This window comes from Marmota marmota, unplaced genomic scaffold (genome assembly GCF_001458135.2).
Source record: "Marmota marmota marmota unplaced genomic scaffold, marMar, whole genome shotgun sequence".
Lineage (NCBI taxonomy): Eukaryota > Metazoa > Chordata > Mammalia > Rodentia > Sciuridae > Marmota > Marmota marmota.
The window spans coordinates 50,904,075-50,918,632 of NW_025999968.1; the positions used below are offsets into that span (position 1 = coordinate 50,904,075).

At 34.8% G+C, this 14,558-nt stretch overlaps 2 protein-coding genes across 2 annotated transcripts; both read right to left on the reverse strand.

Annotated features, from left to right (window-relative positions):
- Nucleotides 1–2,794: 2,794 nt before the first annotated feature.
- On the reverse strand, nucleotides 2,795–3,815 carry LOC125616875 (keratin-associated protein 19-3-like). Its single transcript, XM_048803245.1, has one exon. The coding sequence runs from the start codon at nucleotides 3,773–3,775 to the stop codon at nucleotides 3,542–3,544; it is 234 nt and encodes a 77-aa protein (XP_048659202.1). The 5' UTR covers nucleotides 3,776–3,815; the 3' UTR covers nucleotides 2,795–3,541.
- An 8,375-nt stretch (nucleotides 3,816–12,190) lies between these two features.
- On the reverse strand, nucleotides 12,191–12,724 carry LOC107136252 (keratin-associated protein 19-3). The gene has a single exon (XM_015478435.2). It carries the CDS (start codon nucleotides 12,660–12,662, stop codon nucleotides 12,444–12,446), a length of 219 nt encoding a protein of 72 aa, XP_015333921.1. The 5' UTR covers nucleotides 12,663–12,724; the 3' UTR covers nucleotides 12,191–12,443.
- Between the last annotated feature and the right edge of the window lie 1,834 nt (nucleotides 12,725–14,558).

Sequence of the window (14,558 nt, forward strand, 5' to 3'; positions counted from 1 at the left end):
ATATATATATATATATTCATAAGTTATGAAAAGATTCTATAAAGTATATGAATGAAAGCCAAAGCATTCAAATACTTTTTATCAATTTTTTTAGGTTGAAAAAAAATAACAATGGCAATATACTTTGGCTGCTGATCACTTTTAGAAATTGAGAAACATGTATTTCTTTTGAGGTTATTTTTCTCTTAACTCAGTGGAATCAATAACTTGGACAACTGTTTATCATTCTTTTCTTTGCAGATGGCTCCAAGAAGACAGTAAGCCAATTATGAAGCTTAGATCCTGTGTTGCAAAATAGTGAAAATATATCTTCCATTGGCCGAGTCTTCCATTGGAAGGTAAGAGACCTTTCTCCATAAATTCAAACTGTTTTTTTTCAAAAACTCAGATAAAAAGTAAGTTATAAAAATGAACATAATAAATATTACAATACATTTTACTAGGAGTCCTGTACCCATGACTTCCCAATCTAGTAACACTGATGATGGTTTTTGTTTTTATGCCTGTGTCTGTTGACTTTGGAACTATAAAACTGAAGAAGAAATTTCAGTATCCTTAAAGTCAGGACAACTACCCCCTAAACAGTAGTCTCCACAGACCTATTGTATTGGTAGTGTGGTTTTGAAATTGTGCATTTCTTCACCTCTGGCTTTCTTTGAACTGTTGTTTCACTTATGATTCAATGAAGGGATTTGGTTGCATTCAAGACTCTACAATTTATCATATCTGCTCAGAGGCCTTGTGAGGTCCCTTTCAGAGGGAAGGGAGCATTGGAAATCCCAGAGGCATCAACTCATCTGCTCTGTGTCAGGGGAGAACTTCAGGGGAAAAGTGGAGATATGGTCATCACTTTTCTATTCGTTTAGAACATTGATTATTAAAATTTATAGTTTCCATTTTTTATTTTCCTTGATTCATAAATACAAGCCATTTTGATCTGATAATCCTAGCATACTGTTGCTCAAACATTAAAGTCAGTTCTCCTTGGTTCATGTCTCTTTTTATTCAGTTCTTAAAACCTTGCATTTATGAGTTTCACAATAAATTTTGCCTTTGCTTTCCTTTTGTTCATTTTTTCATACACAAGGAATATCTATCTTGTTCTCAAATATATTAAATATTAATAGGGTCTTAAATATTGATTATATTCCACCTCCAAAGACCCTGTAGAGTTCAGCGAGAGACTACTAACACTGGGAATGTCTTTAGAATCTTCAAAACTATAAATACAATGTAAAAAGATGGGGTGTAGGAAATAATATTGGAGACAAGAAGTTCCTCGACTGTGTCAGCACCCAACACTGAAGTGAAGGCTGGCTAATCCCAATGCAAATATGCCTTCAAATTGATTTTAAACATATAATTAATTGATGCTTTACATCTTTACATATAGAGATCATTTTTAGGATCATTGATTTTTTTCATTTTTCTGAGTCTATAGTGATATCTGAAAATTATTTTAATTTGGTTTACCTAATTCATAATAATATTAGTGATTGTTATATATGCTTCCAGGTCACTTTAGATACCCTCTTCAAATAGGCCTGTTCAAATATTTTGTCAATTTCATATTTGGCTTGTAATATTTCAGTATTTATTAGCAGGACTTATTTACATATTTTTGTATATCTATGCATTTTGTCAGACTTATGAATTCACAATAATTTCACCCCTTATGTAGTTAGTTTTATTTCACATTAAGTAGTATCCATATAAGAATATAATAATATAGTGAAATCTACTTTATTAATCAATTAATTATATGTTTAGTTCTGTTTGATTCTAATTAAGGAATATCTAATATTATTACTTAATTTTTTGTCAGCTTTCTTTAAAACTTATGCTCTTTAATCAATTATTTTAAAGGAAACTAAACAGACAGTGGTAATTCGGGTATTTAATTCTCATTACCTCAAGAGAAAGCCATATAAGTCACAAATAAATCAAACAACTTTTATGATGTCATCTTCTACCTATTTAACTTTGCCAACAATGCATCAGCTTTGGGTCTGATGATTGCATTTTTATATGTTATCCAAAGGATAAGCAAATATGTTCCCTGCAAGTAAAGATATCCTGGAATATTTCTTTGTAATTCTCCAAGAATCCATAAAAGCAATAAATTCAAGATCTGATACTATGATAATGCTATATTATAGTAGATGTATTAAGCATTTTCTCCTGGTAGTTGCATTGAATATTTTTATTTATTACTACAGAAAACAGAATAAATATTGTTATATTCTATTAAACTAAGTAGTGAAGTCCTCCACTGGAATCACTCAGCATTCCTGCTTCATGCTTGCCAGTGTAAAGTAATTTACTATGACTAAATGGACTCAAAGATCATTCTTACAGGCAGGCTTCATAAAGATATTTTTCTATGCTTAACAAGCAAGTCTGAAATAGGTTGGGTGTGTAGCTCAGTGAGAGAGTGCTTGCCTCATGCAGAAGGACCAAGTTTCAGGTTCATGCATTGGTCAGATTTCCATTGCTGTGACCAAAATAAACAACAACAACAAAAAAAAAAAAAATTCAAAGGAGGACAAGTTTGTCTTGGCTCATGCTTTCAGAGTTTTCAGTCCATGATCACATGGTTATATTTTTCTCTGAACCTTAGTTAAGACAGAATATCATGGTATAAAGGCAAGATGGTAAAAAGCTTCTCAGCTCTTGGCAGCCAGGAAGCAAAAAAGAAAAATAGAAAGGGGCTGGAGCAAGATATAGACCCTAAGGGTATGCCTTGAGTGACCTATTTTTTCCAACCATGCTCCATCTGCATGCAGTTTTTACCACCTTCCAATAGTCCATTTTTATTAACTCATCAATGAATTGATCCATCCATGAGGTCAGAGCCCTCTTGACATAATCACTTTCCCAAATCTCCTCCTCTGTATACTATTGCATGAGGATCCAAGCCTTTGATATATGGTACACTGGGGACATTCCAGGTCTAAACATGATACCTAACACACACAAACACACACACACACACACGCTAGTCTGAATCTTTCTGATTCATCTTAATACTTTAATTTTATTTGAATTTAGCATCAGCATTGTTTACTACTTATTTTATTCAGATACAGTTAAAGTTAAAGTTGGTAGATTCAAGGATCATCAGAACTAAAATTCTTAAATAAAAATAGATGTTTAATGTGGAATGTGGACAAATCTTCATAAACTGAATGTGGTAATTGCATAAACCCAGGAATAGAATTTTTAGGGTTTTTATTTAATTACTTTTTGAAAACACTCAAGAAGAAAAATGAACAACAAAGATAAAGCTAGCATTTAAACAAATAAATGCATTGATAAATGCCATTCAAATTAAGACAGCTGAAATATTCTATATTTATTCAAGTACAGATAGAGGACATCAGGATGCATGTAATTACAGGATGAAAAATACTCTTAAAATAGACTCTTAAAATATTTTTTGCTGTTGGTTTGGTCCAGAGAAACATTTTTTTATTCAATTTTTGCCAAATTTGCTTAATCCTCTTATGGACTCAGAAGTAATGTTCCTCTGGGGAGGATTTCAGTAGAAGTGAGAGAATCCATATCTTCCATAGCATGATGGACGGCCACATCTATATCCAACGCCTCCAAAGCCTCCAAAGCCAGATCCATATCCATAGCCTCCATAGCCACAGCCATAGCCCAGTCTGCGGAAGTTGCCACAGCCACAGCCACAGCCATAGCCATAGCCCAGGCCACCGAAGCCTCCAAGGCCATAGCGTAGGCCTCCGTAGTAGCTGCTGTGGTGACACATGGTTTCAGAGGTGTTGAGTTTGGTTTGCTGTTCAAAGCAAGCTCCTGAGTGTGAATGCCAGCAGGTGTAGGGGGGTGCTTATATACCAAACTCAGAGCATGTGATAAGTCACGTACATAACCTACTTGTGTCATCTTTAAAAATTCCAATTGCTTAACTGTACTCATTAACTCACTGTCTTCTGACACGAGGAGCAAGCTTTGCATTCATTAAATTATTTGAGTGTGCTTAGCTACAGAGTTAGGGTGGCCCTTAAAACTTATTGCATCATTTAATGAGAAGACTGACCTTGCTTGCTTCAATATTTGCTTTGTCTTCAAAGTCTGGCATACCATTCCCCAAATAGAATTTTTCATAGACAGGCATATGATGTTAATCACATTTAATAGTTGTGTTTTTCAAGTAAATATTTTTTACATGTCTGTTTTTCCTTGAATTGATATGCTTAATTTACAAAATAAAGAAATGTGCCAAATTCAATGCTTTGTAATCCATCATATACTTTTAAAGCATCTTATTCCTCAGCCTAAAAAGTGAATTATCAATCTTCTTCAGCAATAAGGAAATAAACATTTAAAGATCATAAAGCATTGATTCAAATGTTATCCACTAGCAATAAATTCTAGAAATAATGAAGGGATCTCTTTTTTAAGTTTTGAAACACTTATCATCATCATTCGTATTGCCTACTGCTTTGGGTAATAAAATATTTCTGATTTTTATGATATGGTTTTTATGATTGTTACTTACTATTATTAACACTTATTTATGAACTAAAATCCATTCTTTGCATTAGGATTCACTCTTTGTATTGTATAGTTCTATTGACTTTGAAACCATGCAAAAAATTGCTCAGAAACTTTGATCAAAATACCATCATCAAAATTTTAACTCACAGGCTGGGATTGTAGCTCAGTGATAGAGCACTTGCCTAGCATGTATGAGGTGCTGGGTTCGATCCTCAGCACACATAAAAAATAAATTAATAAAATAAAGGTATTGTGTCCAAGTATAATTAGAAAAAAAAGTCAAAAAAATTTATCTCAGAAGCAACTTTAAAGGCTGATAAGGAATCTACCTCTCAGATTCTAACCCTCTTACTTGTCATATTATTTCAATGTTTTCCAAAAATGCAAAGAACATTTTCCCCTTTCTTTATTGTTTCTGCCCTTTCCTGATCAATATATTTGATATCTTATATATCCTTTTTAAAGTTAATAGACTTTACATTTGGAACTATTCTACAATTAAAGAAAAATTGATTATAAATAGAGTTTTATTATATCCTCCATATTTATACACAGTTTCCTCTTATTATCATTTAGCATTAGTATTTATTGCTCATGAATTACAATTGATGAACCAAATTGATAAATTATTAATAACTAAAATTCCACCATTTAATTAGGATTTACTCATTATATTTTACAGTTTTGTGGGTTTAGGCAAGATTATAAAGTCAGGCTAAAACAATTATATCATCATAATTTCACTGATCCAAAAACTCAAGTTTCACCTCCTCTTTCTTCACTTCTCTAAAATTTTTGGCAAACATTAGATCTGTTTATCAGGTCTATAGATTTTTATGTTTTCCTCCAGAATATCTTATAGTCAGAACCATACAGTATTGTGGCCTTTTCTTATTGAATTCTGTCATTTAGCAATATGCTTTTAAAATCCCTTCCTTTCCTCAGTAGCTCATTTCTGTTTATCCCTGTCTACTATTCCACTGTATACATGTAACACAGTTTGTGAGTTCATTTAGTTCATGAAAGGCAGCTTTGTTTTCAAGTTATAGCAACTATGCATAAAATTTCTGTTTTGGTCAGTTTTTCATTACTGTGACTAAAACACCTGACAAAAGCCACCTAGAGGAGGAAAGTTTTATTTTGTGTCATGGTTTCAAAGGTTTAGTCTATGGTCAGAGGACTCCATAGCCCAGGGCCCAAGGTAAGGCAAAACATCATGGTGGAATGGTATGGCAGTGAAAATCATCTCAGGACAAGGCAACCAGGAAGCAGAGAGTAAGGTCTGCTCAGCAGGGGTAAAATATAAAGTGTGAAGGCTCTCCCTGAGCCACACCGTACTTGCCTACAGTTATCAACCCAGTAAATGTATATCAGTGGATTAATCCACCTATTGTATACTTCACCTTTGAACATTCTTACATTATTATCTCACACATGAGCTTTTGGAGTATACTGCAAAAAGCTAAAGCATAACAACTTCTATAAACATTTGTGTTCATATTTTCAGGTGGACATAAGCTTTCAACTCATCTAAGTAAATATCAAACAGTGCAATTACTGGATCACATAGTAAGAGTGTCTTCAGCTCTACAAGAAACTGCGGAATGATCTTGCAAATTTGCTGTACCATTTCACATTCCCCTAAGCTATGAGACTTTCTGTCACTCCAGATCCTCACCAATACTTGTTGCCAGTGCTCTGAATTTCAGCCATCCTATTAGGCATGTTAAAAATCCTTTTTAAAATATAACCCACCATGTGTTCTCCCCTTAGTTACCAGGTTAACATAGATGAAATTGTGAAATATGTAAATTTATTGAAACCCATCATTTTAAAAATTCTTTCTGTTCTCATTTGTTTGTTTTGGTGTAAGACAGTATGATTTAGAGGTAAATGTCTCCTAGCCACAGCTGACAATATACTCACATTGAGTGCACATATTCTGTAATAACAATGCTGAAGAATAAAGACCACATATGATTAAAATGTTATACTTGTAAGCCTATTTTCCTTCTTTTAGTAACTTTTACACTTAATTTTAGGAGTAGATAGTGAATTCAGAATGCACAATACACGTGGTGTAAATGCTTGGAGATTTTGATAGCAGTTCAGGTATAGATCTTCTGTTCTGCAGAGACAATGTATAATATAGAAGTGGACAGATAAAGTCCTTTATAATAGATTACTTTATACACAATCCGTTTCAATTCTCTCTTGTACAGTTATCAGTATTCATTTTAATCAATCTTTAGCTTCAGATGCTTATAGAAAACAAAGGAAGAAATTATATAGAAAGAAGGGTGCTTCCCACAATCTCCATCCTCTGGGTTGATGGTTTCTGTATTTTTTATTTTTTGTCCTGGAAAAACAATTTGCTCAGACAAAACAAAGAGAGACCCTTTGTACAGGTGCTTTCAGTTCCCCAGACATTTTTGAGGTGATTAGATGAAGGGGGTTTAAATGAGTCTCAAAAAAATTATCCCCCAGAACTTCTCAGTGAGAACCTATGGTGCTCATGTTGATCTCCTTGAGCTTAACCTAGGTCACCATATTACTGGAATTCCTCTGAATATTCCACAAACAAAATATTGTGGGTTAATTGATTCAAGTAGGGTATATGACTCATAGGTATAAACCAGATAATTCTATAAGTGTAAACATTTGGTGTAATCTTGTGTATTAGTGTGCACATTTTAAACCAAATGTACTTCATACTTGATCAGATAGTTCATATTTTTTAATAATTTTCTTTTGGTACTTTTGCTTTTTTTATTGGTTCCTTATATTAGGTTTCATAATATTAGGGCTCTTTTTTACATAATCATACGTACATGGAATATAATTTGCCCCAATTCAGTCCCCAGTACTTCAAATTTCTCTTCCTTCTCCTTCCCCTGGTTCACTCAGCTACAACTCAGTGTGGCTGGAGGAGGTGGGTCCTTGGGGACATGCCTTTAGCTATTCATATTGTATTTGGCAAATGGAGTTTCTCTCTCTCTCTCTCTCTCTCTCTCTCTCTCTCTCTCTCTCTCTCCCCCTCTCCCTCCCTCCTACCTAATCATCATGTGAGCCACTTTCCTCTGCCACCGTCTTCCACCATGATGGTCTACCTCACCTTGAACCCCGAGGAGTGGAGGTGGTTGCTATGGATTGAGACTTCTGCGACAGTGAGTCCCCAAATTAACTTTTCCTCCTCTAAAATTGTCCTTTTTGGGACTTTTAATCACATCAGTGAAAAAGCTGCTCCCTTCAGAATCTGCAGTTTCATTTTCTACACTTTTAGTTGCCTACCGTCAAACATGGTGCTTGTTTTAATCAGCTTTTTCACTGCTGTGACTAAAATGACTGGACCAGCACAGTTGTAGAGGAGGAAAAGTTTATTCAGGGGCTTATGGTTTAGCCATCTCAGTTATCGGAGCAACTGTCCTGGTAGCAGAGTTTGTGTTCAAGCAACTCTTAAGTAGCCAATGCTACGTCACAATGCCAGCGTCACCTCACCTCATTCCATCATGTAGGCACTGTGTCACCTCATATCACCATGATAAGAAGCTAATCATACAAAACATTTTCAGAGATTTTACATTCACAAGACTTTTATTACAATATACTGTGATAAATGTTCTGGTTAATTATTAGTTTTTAATATTGTGTCCAGTATATCAAATAAATTTTGTCTTGAGTACATATGCATGGGAGAAATAGAGTTTGCTGCTATCTTAATAAGTTTTAGGCATCCCCTGGGGGAGGGGTTAGAAAACTTCTGCCATGAACAGTGGGGGCAGAACTGTATGCCTCCACTACTTCAGCAAGCATGCCATATCCCAGAATGTTTCCATTGATTCTTTTTAATCAATATATTTCCCAGAGGTAACCATCTTTTTAAATTTTAACACCTAACATCAATAGATCTTGTCAGTAGTTTTCCAAAAGGGATTTTAAGTTTACAGTCTTCCTAGCATATAATACAATTCTAGACACATCTATAGCAATGTCCTGTTTTAACTATTGACTCCCCTTGTGGGCATGTAGTAATAATAGCAGAGTATTGTTTTATTTTGATATTTATCTGATGGGCAATGACAGTGGGCATCATTTCATATTGGTCGTTTAGATACCTTCTTTTTGAAATGTCCTGCTCAAGTGTTTTGCCGATTTTCAAGAGGGTTTGTAATATCAGCATTGATTTATAGGAGCTCTTTATAGACAGATGTTTTGTCAGATGTTTGTCTTGAAAATATTTACTTTCAGTATATATTTGGTTTGTTCCCTTTAAAATGTCTATATATGAAAAGTTTTTTACTGTCATGAAATCCAATATGTTAACATGTGTATATTTAATACTTTTTTGTTGTAATTAAGGAATTTTGAATGTCTCGCATTTCATTTTTAATTCTTTTGTCGAGTCTCTTCATAACTGGAACTATTTTTCAGTACACTCTAAATTGAAAGATAATTGTTAATTTGAATATTTATTTCTCATTTAATCAAGTGGAATCTATAAAATCACAAATGAGCCTGGCAGATTGGATGATGTCTTTCTGCCTTTTGAACTCTGTCAGATATTTCCTCGGCTGTAGGGCTGAAGATTATGTGATGCATTCTTTATTTTTATTTGTTCTAATTACTTATACGTGACAGTAGAATGCATTTTGACACACCGGACATAAACGCAGTATAAATTCTCACTCTTCTAGTTGTATATGATGTAGAATCACCCCTGTTGGGTAATCATATATGTACATAGAGAAATAATGTCTGATTCATTCTACTACCCTTCTTACCTCCCATATCTCTTCCCCTCCCTTCACTCCCCTCTGTCTAACTCAAAGTACCTCTATTCTTCCCTAGCTCCCACCCCCTTATTGTGAATTGCATTATTTTTATGAGTAGGCATAGCTTTTCCTTGAAATGAAATGAAGCTCTAGAGAGCTATTCTTTTAATTCCAGCATCAATCAATATAATCTTGCAATCAGATATGTAATAATATGGCAAAATTGCATTATACTGAAAGTGTTAAATACTTTCTCCAAATAATTATATTGAAAAAGTTTTATTCTTTAGAAATACATAATGTCGTTCATTACTTAGTTAGTAGAAGAGTTTGGTATGAAATTCTGATTTACTCCAACTAAGTAGTACGGTCCCCAGTGATGACACTAAGATACACCCTCTCAGATTTCTTCATTGTGAGACTATAGAACTTCACTTAATTGTGTCAAAGAGTTGATAATATTATCTGCTATGCCAATCCATCCCTGTGTTCAGTAAATAAGTCTGATATTCTTAATATTTTTTTAAATGTTTGGATTTGGAACTTTTACAACTTGATCTGACATAGCTACAGCTCAATTAGAAATTGACAAATTCTCCATTCTACAACAGAATATTCAAAAATCAAAATAATTAGAGGTGGTCCCTTGGCCCTGATAATTAAACTTTTCAGAGAAAAACATGACCAGACTATTGAAGATACTTCATTTATCGCATGAAAGGAAGGTAGTGCCCATGAATGGGACAGTGTGACGGGGCAGGTGTATGCCAACTAGTCATTGAAACAGGTTTCCAGCCTGGGATTTACAGCACAGGACAGTTTTTGATCCTTAGCAAATGATTTCATTTTTGAAGGTTCTTTCCTCTCCAAGATGGTGTTAGAGTAAGCACTAAGTAAACTTTACATTATTTCTGCTAATTCCATACTTTATCCTTGTATTATTCCCTGGTATAACTGAATTTGGTTAACTGAAAAAAAAGGCTTCTACTTCATTTTGGTTTGAAAATCTAACTATTGTTCTCTAAATGGTAGTGAGGTTTTATTATCTAATTTTCATAAGCAAATACTTACTTGAAATATTTGAAACAGCCCTCTTCTTGTTGGCAGTTAAACCAAGGTCAGCATTACAAGAAACTGGGTTAGAGTGCATGAAGTTGAAAGCCAGTCATGGTTTCAATATAGATTGCACCAAAGTAATGACAGTGATTTTTAAAATTTCTATGGCCAATTGAAAAATATTTCTCTGTGGTAATTTGTGGAGAGCAGTGACTTGAATCATGATCTCTGCCTCATGTTGTGTTTGTGCTGGGAACTTCCTGTGCAAAGGTGCAGGTCAAGATTATCCAGTTGCTCTGATGATACCCAGCCTTATGAAACTCTGTGCAAAGGCACATAGTTACGTCATTCTGAACCTTGAGTTCAGGTACCAGCTCCCAGGGATAGAGAATTCTGAAGATAAACCTAATGTCTCACCAGTGCTGCATCCTTCAGTCTGCCTGCTTTGCAGAAACTTTCCCACAAATAACCTTTTGATGATAAAACCTATATAATAAACATGTTGAGCTAACTCTGGGTCACTGATTCTCCATCAGAGGACAATGTCCCACCTGGTCCCAGCTTTCTCTCTATATGTCTGTTTGCCTTTTCGCAATCCACCATCTCCCCTCACTGGTTTCTGAATTAACAGCTAGCAGAGAGGTGGTGGCAATGATTGTATGGTAGAACACCACCACACCGTACCAAAGTGGACTAGGAAGAAAGCAAGATACGATTTCACCCCAAACTGCTGATATTCAATATGTACTCTTGGAGAAATATTTTTGTTTTATTGTTACATTTCTCATCATTAACTGGGCCAAATAAACATATTTTTTGTAACAAACCAAAAAGGTACATATTCTTCATGTGGGCACACTTTGGATAAGAAAGTTCACCAAGTTTTAAAGTGCTAAATTTAAATATCAATCTCATCTGATAAAAGCATGGAATATTATTTGCTCCTTTTCAGTCCCCAGTACTTCCCCTTCTCCCCCCTCTGTTCATCTTTCTCTGCTCTTCTGGTCTTCCTTCTATTTATTTATAGTATTTTTTAGATTAGTGCTGCAAACGTGAAGCTCACTGTGGTATATTCACATATGTAGTTTGGTCTATTTCATTACACCCTTCCTCTCTTTTCCTGTGCATCTCATCCCATTCTATTGCCTTCCTTTGCTCCATTGATCTGTCTTCTATTTTCATGGGATCTCTCTTTTACTCCCTATTTTGCTCTAGCTTCCAGATATGAGAGAAAACATTCTATCTCTGACTTTCTGAGTCTGACTTGGGCCACTTAATATGATGTTTTCCAGTTCCAACCATTTACCAGGGAATGCCAACATTTCATTCTTCCTTATGGTTGAGTAAAATTTCTTCATTCATCTGTTGATGGGTATCTGGGCTGGTTTCATAACTTGGGTATTGTGAATTATTCTACCACAAATATTGATTTGCCTGTATCACTATACAATACTGATTTTTAGATCTTTCAGACATATACCAAGCAGTGGGCTAGCTGGGTGTTATGTTGGTTTCATTCAGAGTTCTTTGAGAAATCTTCCTTTCAGAGATCTTGTACTCATTTGCAGTTCCAAGTACAATAAATCAGTACTTCAATATTTTAATTCTTAACATATAGATGTATATATGTGTGTGTGTATATATATATGTGTGTGTGTATATATATATATATATATATATATATATATATATATATATATATATATATATATTTATAATTTTTTAACCAGGGATTGAACCCAGGGGTATTCAATACTAAGCCACATTTGCAGTCCTTTTTTAAACCAAGTGTATTAACAAGTATAGTAAAAAGTTAAATGAAAAATGAAAGCCATGAATGCTGTTTTAAATTAGGATAATTTATTGTAAAGGGAAACTAAAAATGTTACATTTTGTAAAGTATAGATGGGGATACAAGAAGACATGATGTAGGCAATTATAAGATGATAGTTATTCTTAAAATTGTAGATGCTAAATTCTCCTCAATCTTCGCTCGGCCCAGGGTGAGCTTGTTTGCTTTAGTTGATTGAAGTCTAGTATTGGTGATCTTCTTTTGACTTTAGGTGTTGGTTTTCCAGGACACCCACAATTTTAGTAGAAGCGAGAAAATCCATATCCTCCATAGTATGATGGGCGGCCCAATCCATAACCATAACCTCCAAAGCCAGAGCCATATCCATAGCCTCCATAGCCACAGCCATAGCCCAGTCTGCGGAAGCTGCCACAGCCACAGCCATAGCCATAGCCCAGGCCACTGAAGCCTCCAAGGCCGTAGCCCAGGCCTCCATAGTAGCTGCCGTAGTAGCTCATGGTGTCAGGAGTGGTGAGTTGGTTTGCTGTTCAGGGTGAGATCACAAGTGTGAATGCCAACATGAGCAGAAGGATGCTTATATACCCTGGCGGAGCACAGACTAGTCATGAGCACACCCTCCTTTTGTGTCACTCTAGGTATTACCTTTAATGTCATAACTCATTAATCTGCTATCTCATGACACAGAGAGGCCCTTATTCTCATTAAAATACTTCAGTTTATTTAATGTTCTATTTGGGATGTCCTTTAACTTAATGTCTCACCTTTATGAGAAGAAATGACTGACTCTTCAAAATACACACATTCCAAGCCTTAAATAAAACAGCTTGCTACCAAGTACATTGCATCATCTACATGTGATATATTTTTAATTTATTTTATTTTTACAATTAAACATTATCTCTGTTCTGTTATCTCCCAAAATGATGACTCCATCTCCTACTATATCCATACCTATTGGCTCAGTTTGCAGATGTTGCATCTGCATTTTTCAAAAAGAAAACATATTTCTCAAAGTGAAGACTTAAGAAAGGGACTATTCTTGAAATATATGAAAGCATCTTAAATCAAAAAGTCTTTGTTGGCCTGCTGTGTACAGTAGCCTATGGTCTCATGGGAAGAAGGTGCATGGCGAATTTTAGCATTTTAATCATAATAATCTTTGTAATATTTTGGAATTACACACCAGCTTCAGAAACCTTTTAGGCTGTAAAATACACAACCATTAATTCAAAATCTGTCTTGTAATCAGGCTTATCAGAGTAATAGTTTATTTTTTATTTGAAATCCCCTACGTCCCCCCTATATTTGGTTCTATTCAAAGTCCTACAAAATTGCAGGTTGTGTCTTTTCCATTTTACACACTCCAGCCAATTTCTTCCTCTCTTTCCCCTTTCAGCAATGCATGCACAACCTTATTTTCATTCATACTTTACCTTTTCTTTTCTTCCTGCTCTCACAGTGCTTACTAGGAACAGCAACATAAAAGAAGACAGTTGTCACACCTTTTGCACTGACTTCCTTTTATTTATCTCAATTAATGCTTCCTCATTTCTCCTTCACCTTCATATTAACTACAAGGTATTTACCTTTGTTTTTGTGTCTATTTGGTATCCAGTTATTCTCTGGCAAACCTTAGACTACTCCCTCCTTATCTGTTAAAAGACTTTCTTTCTGGTATCCTGTTAAAAACATACCCAATTCCCTAAGGCTTTCTGTCAGATTTAAAAATATAGGTGGTCTTCAAGATTTTCACAATGAAGTCACAGTGGCAAAATGCCATATATCCATGAGGAAATTTGGCCTCAGCTCATTAGACCAGCAGTTCACGAGTCAATGCACCAGGTCCAAGGCTGGCCCTCTCCTGGTTTAATCTCCATGTAGCACTAACTTTCAGCTTGGATCACTAAAAGCACATTTAATTCATATGACTTTGAACATGTTACTGAGTTTTTATGAGGTTTACAAGTATTCTTTCAAAGGTAAATTTCCTATAATAAATTGTTCAGTTCTTGTAAACAACACACTAGGGAATTAATAACTGTTTATTGAACTACTGGAGAAGTCCTACGTAGATTGACAGGAAATCGCTTGGCTCTCCCAATCTGGGCAATACCCTTAGGACACCTTAGCAAGTTGCTCTGAGAGAAAAATGGCTCAGTATGTCTTTTAATGTGTTAGAGGAGAGTTTAACCTAAAATGTTCTTTGATTTTCATATAAATAATGTTTTACTCTTATTTCTCAACTGAACTTGAAATGGTTGATAAAGTTGTTAAGCTGAATTTTAAACCTCTCTCTTTTACTCTGTTTTTTTTTTTTTTTTTTTCAATTTAGTTTGTTTCTCCATGGTTAGCTTTCCCCCCATCCCTTCTGTCTTTATAGAGGTCATTTCTTC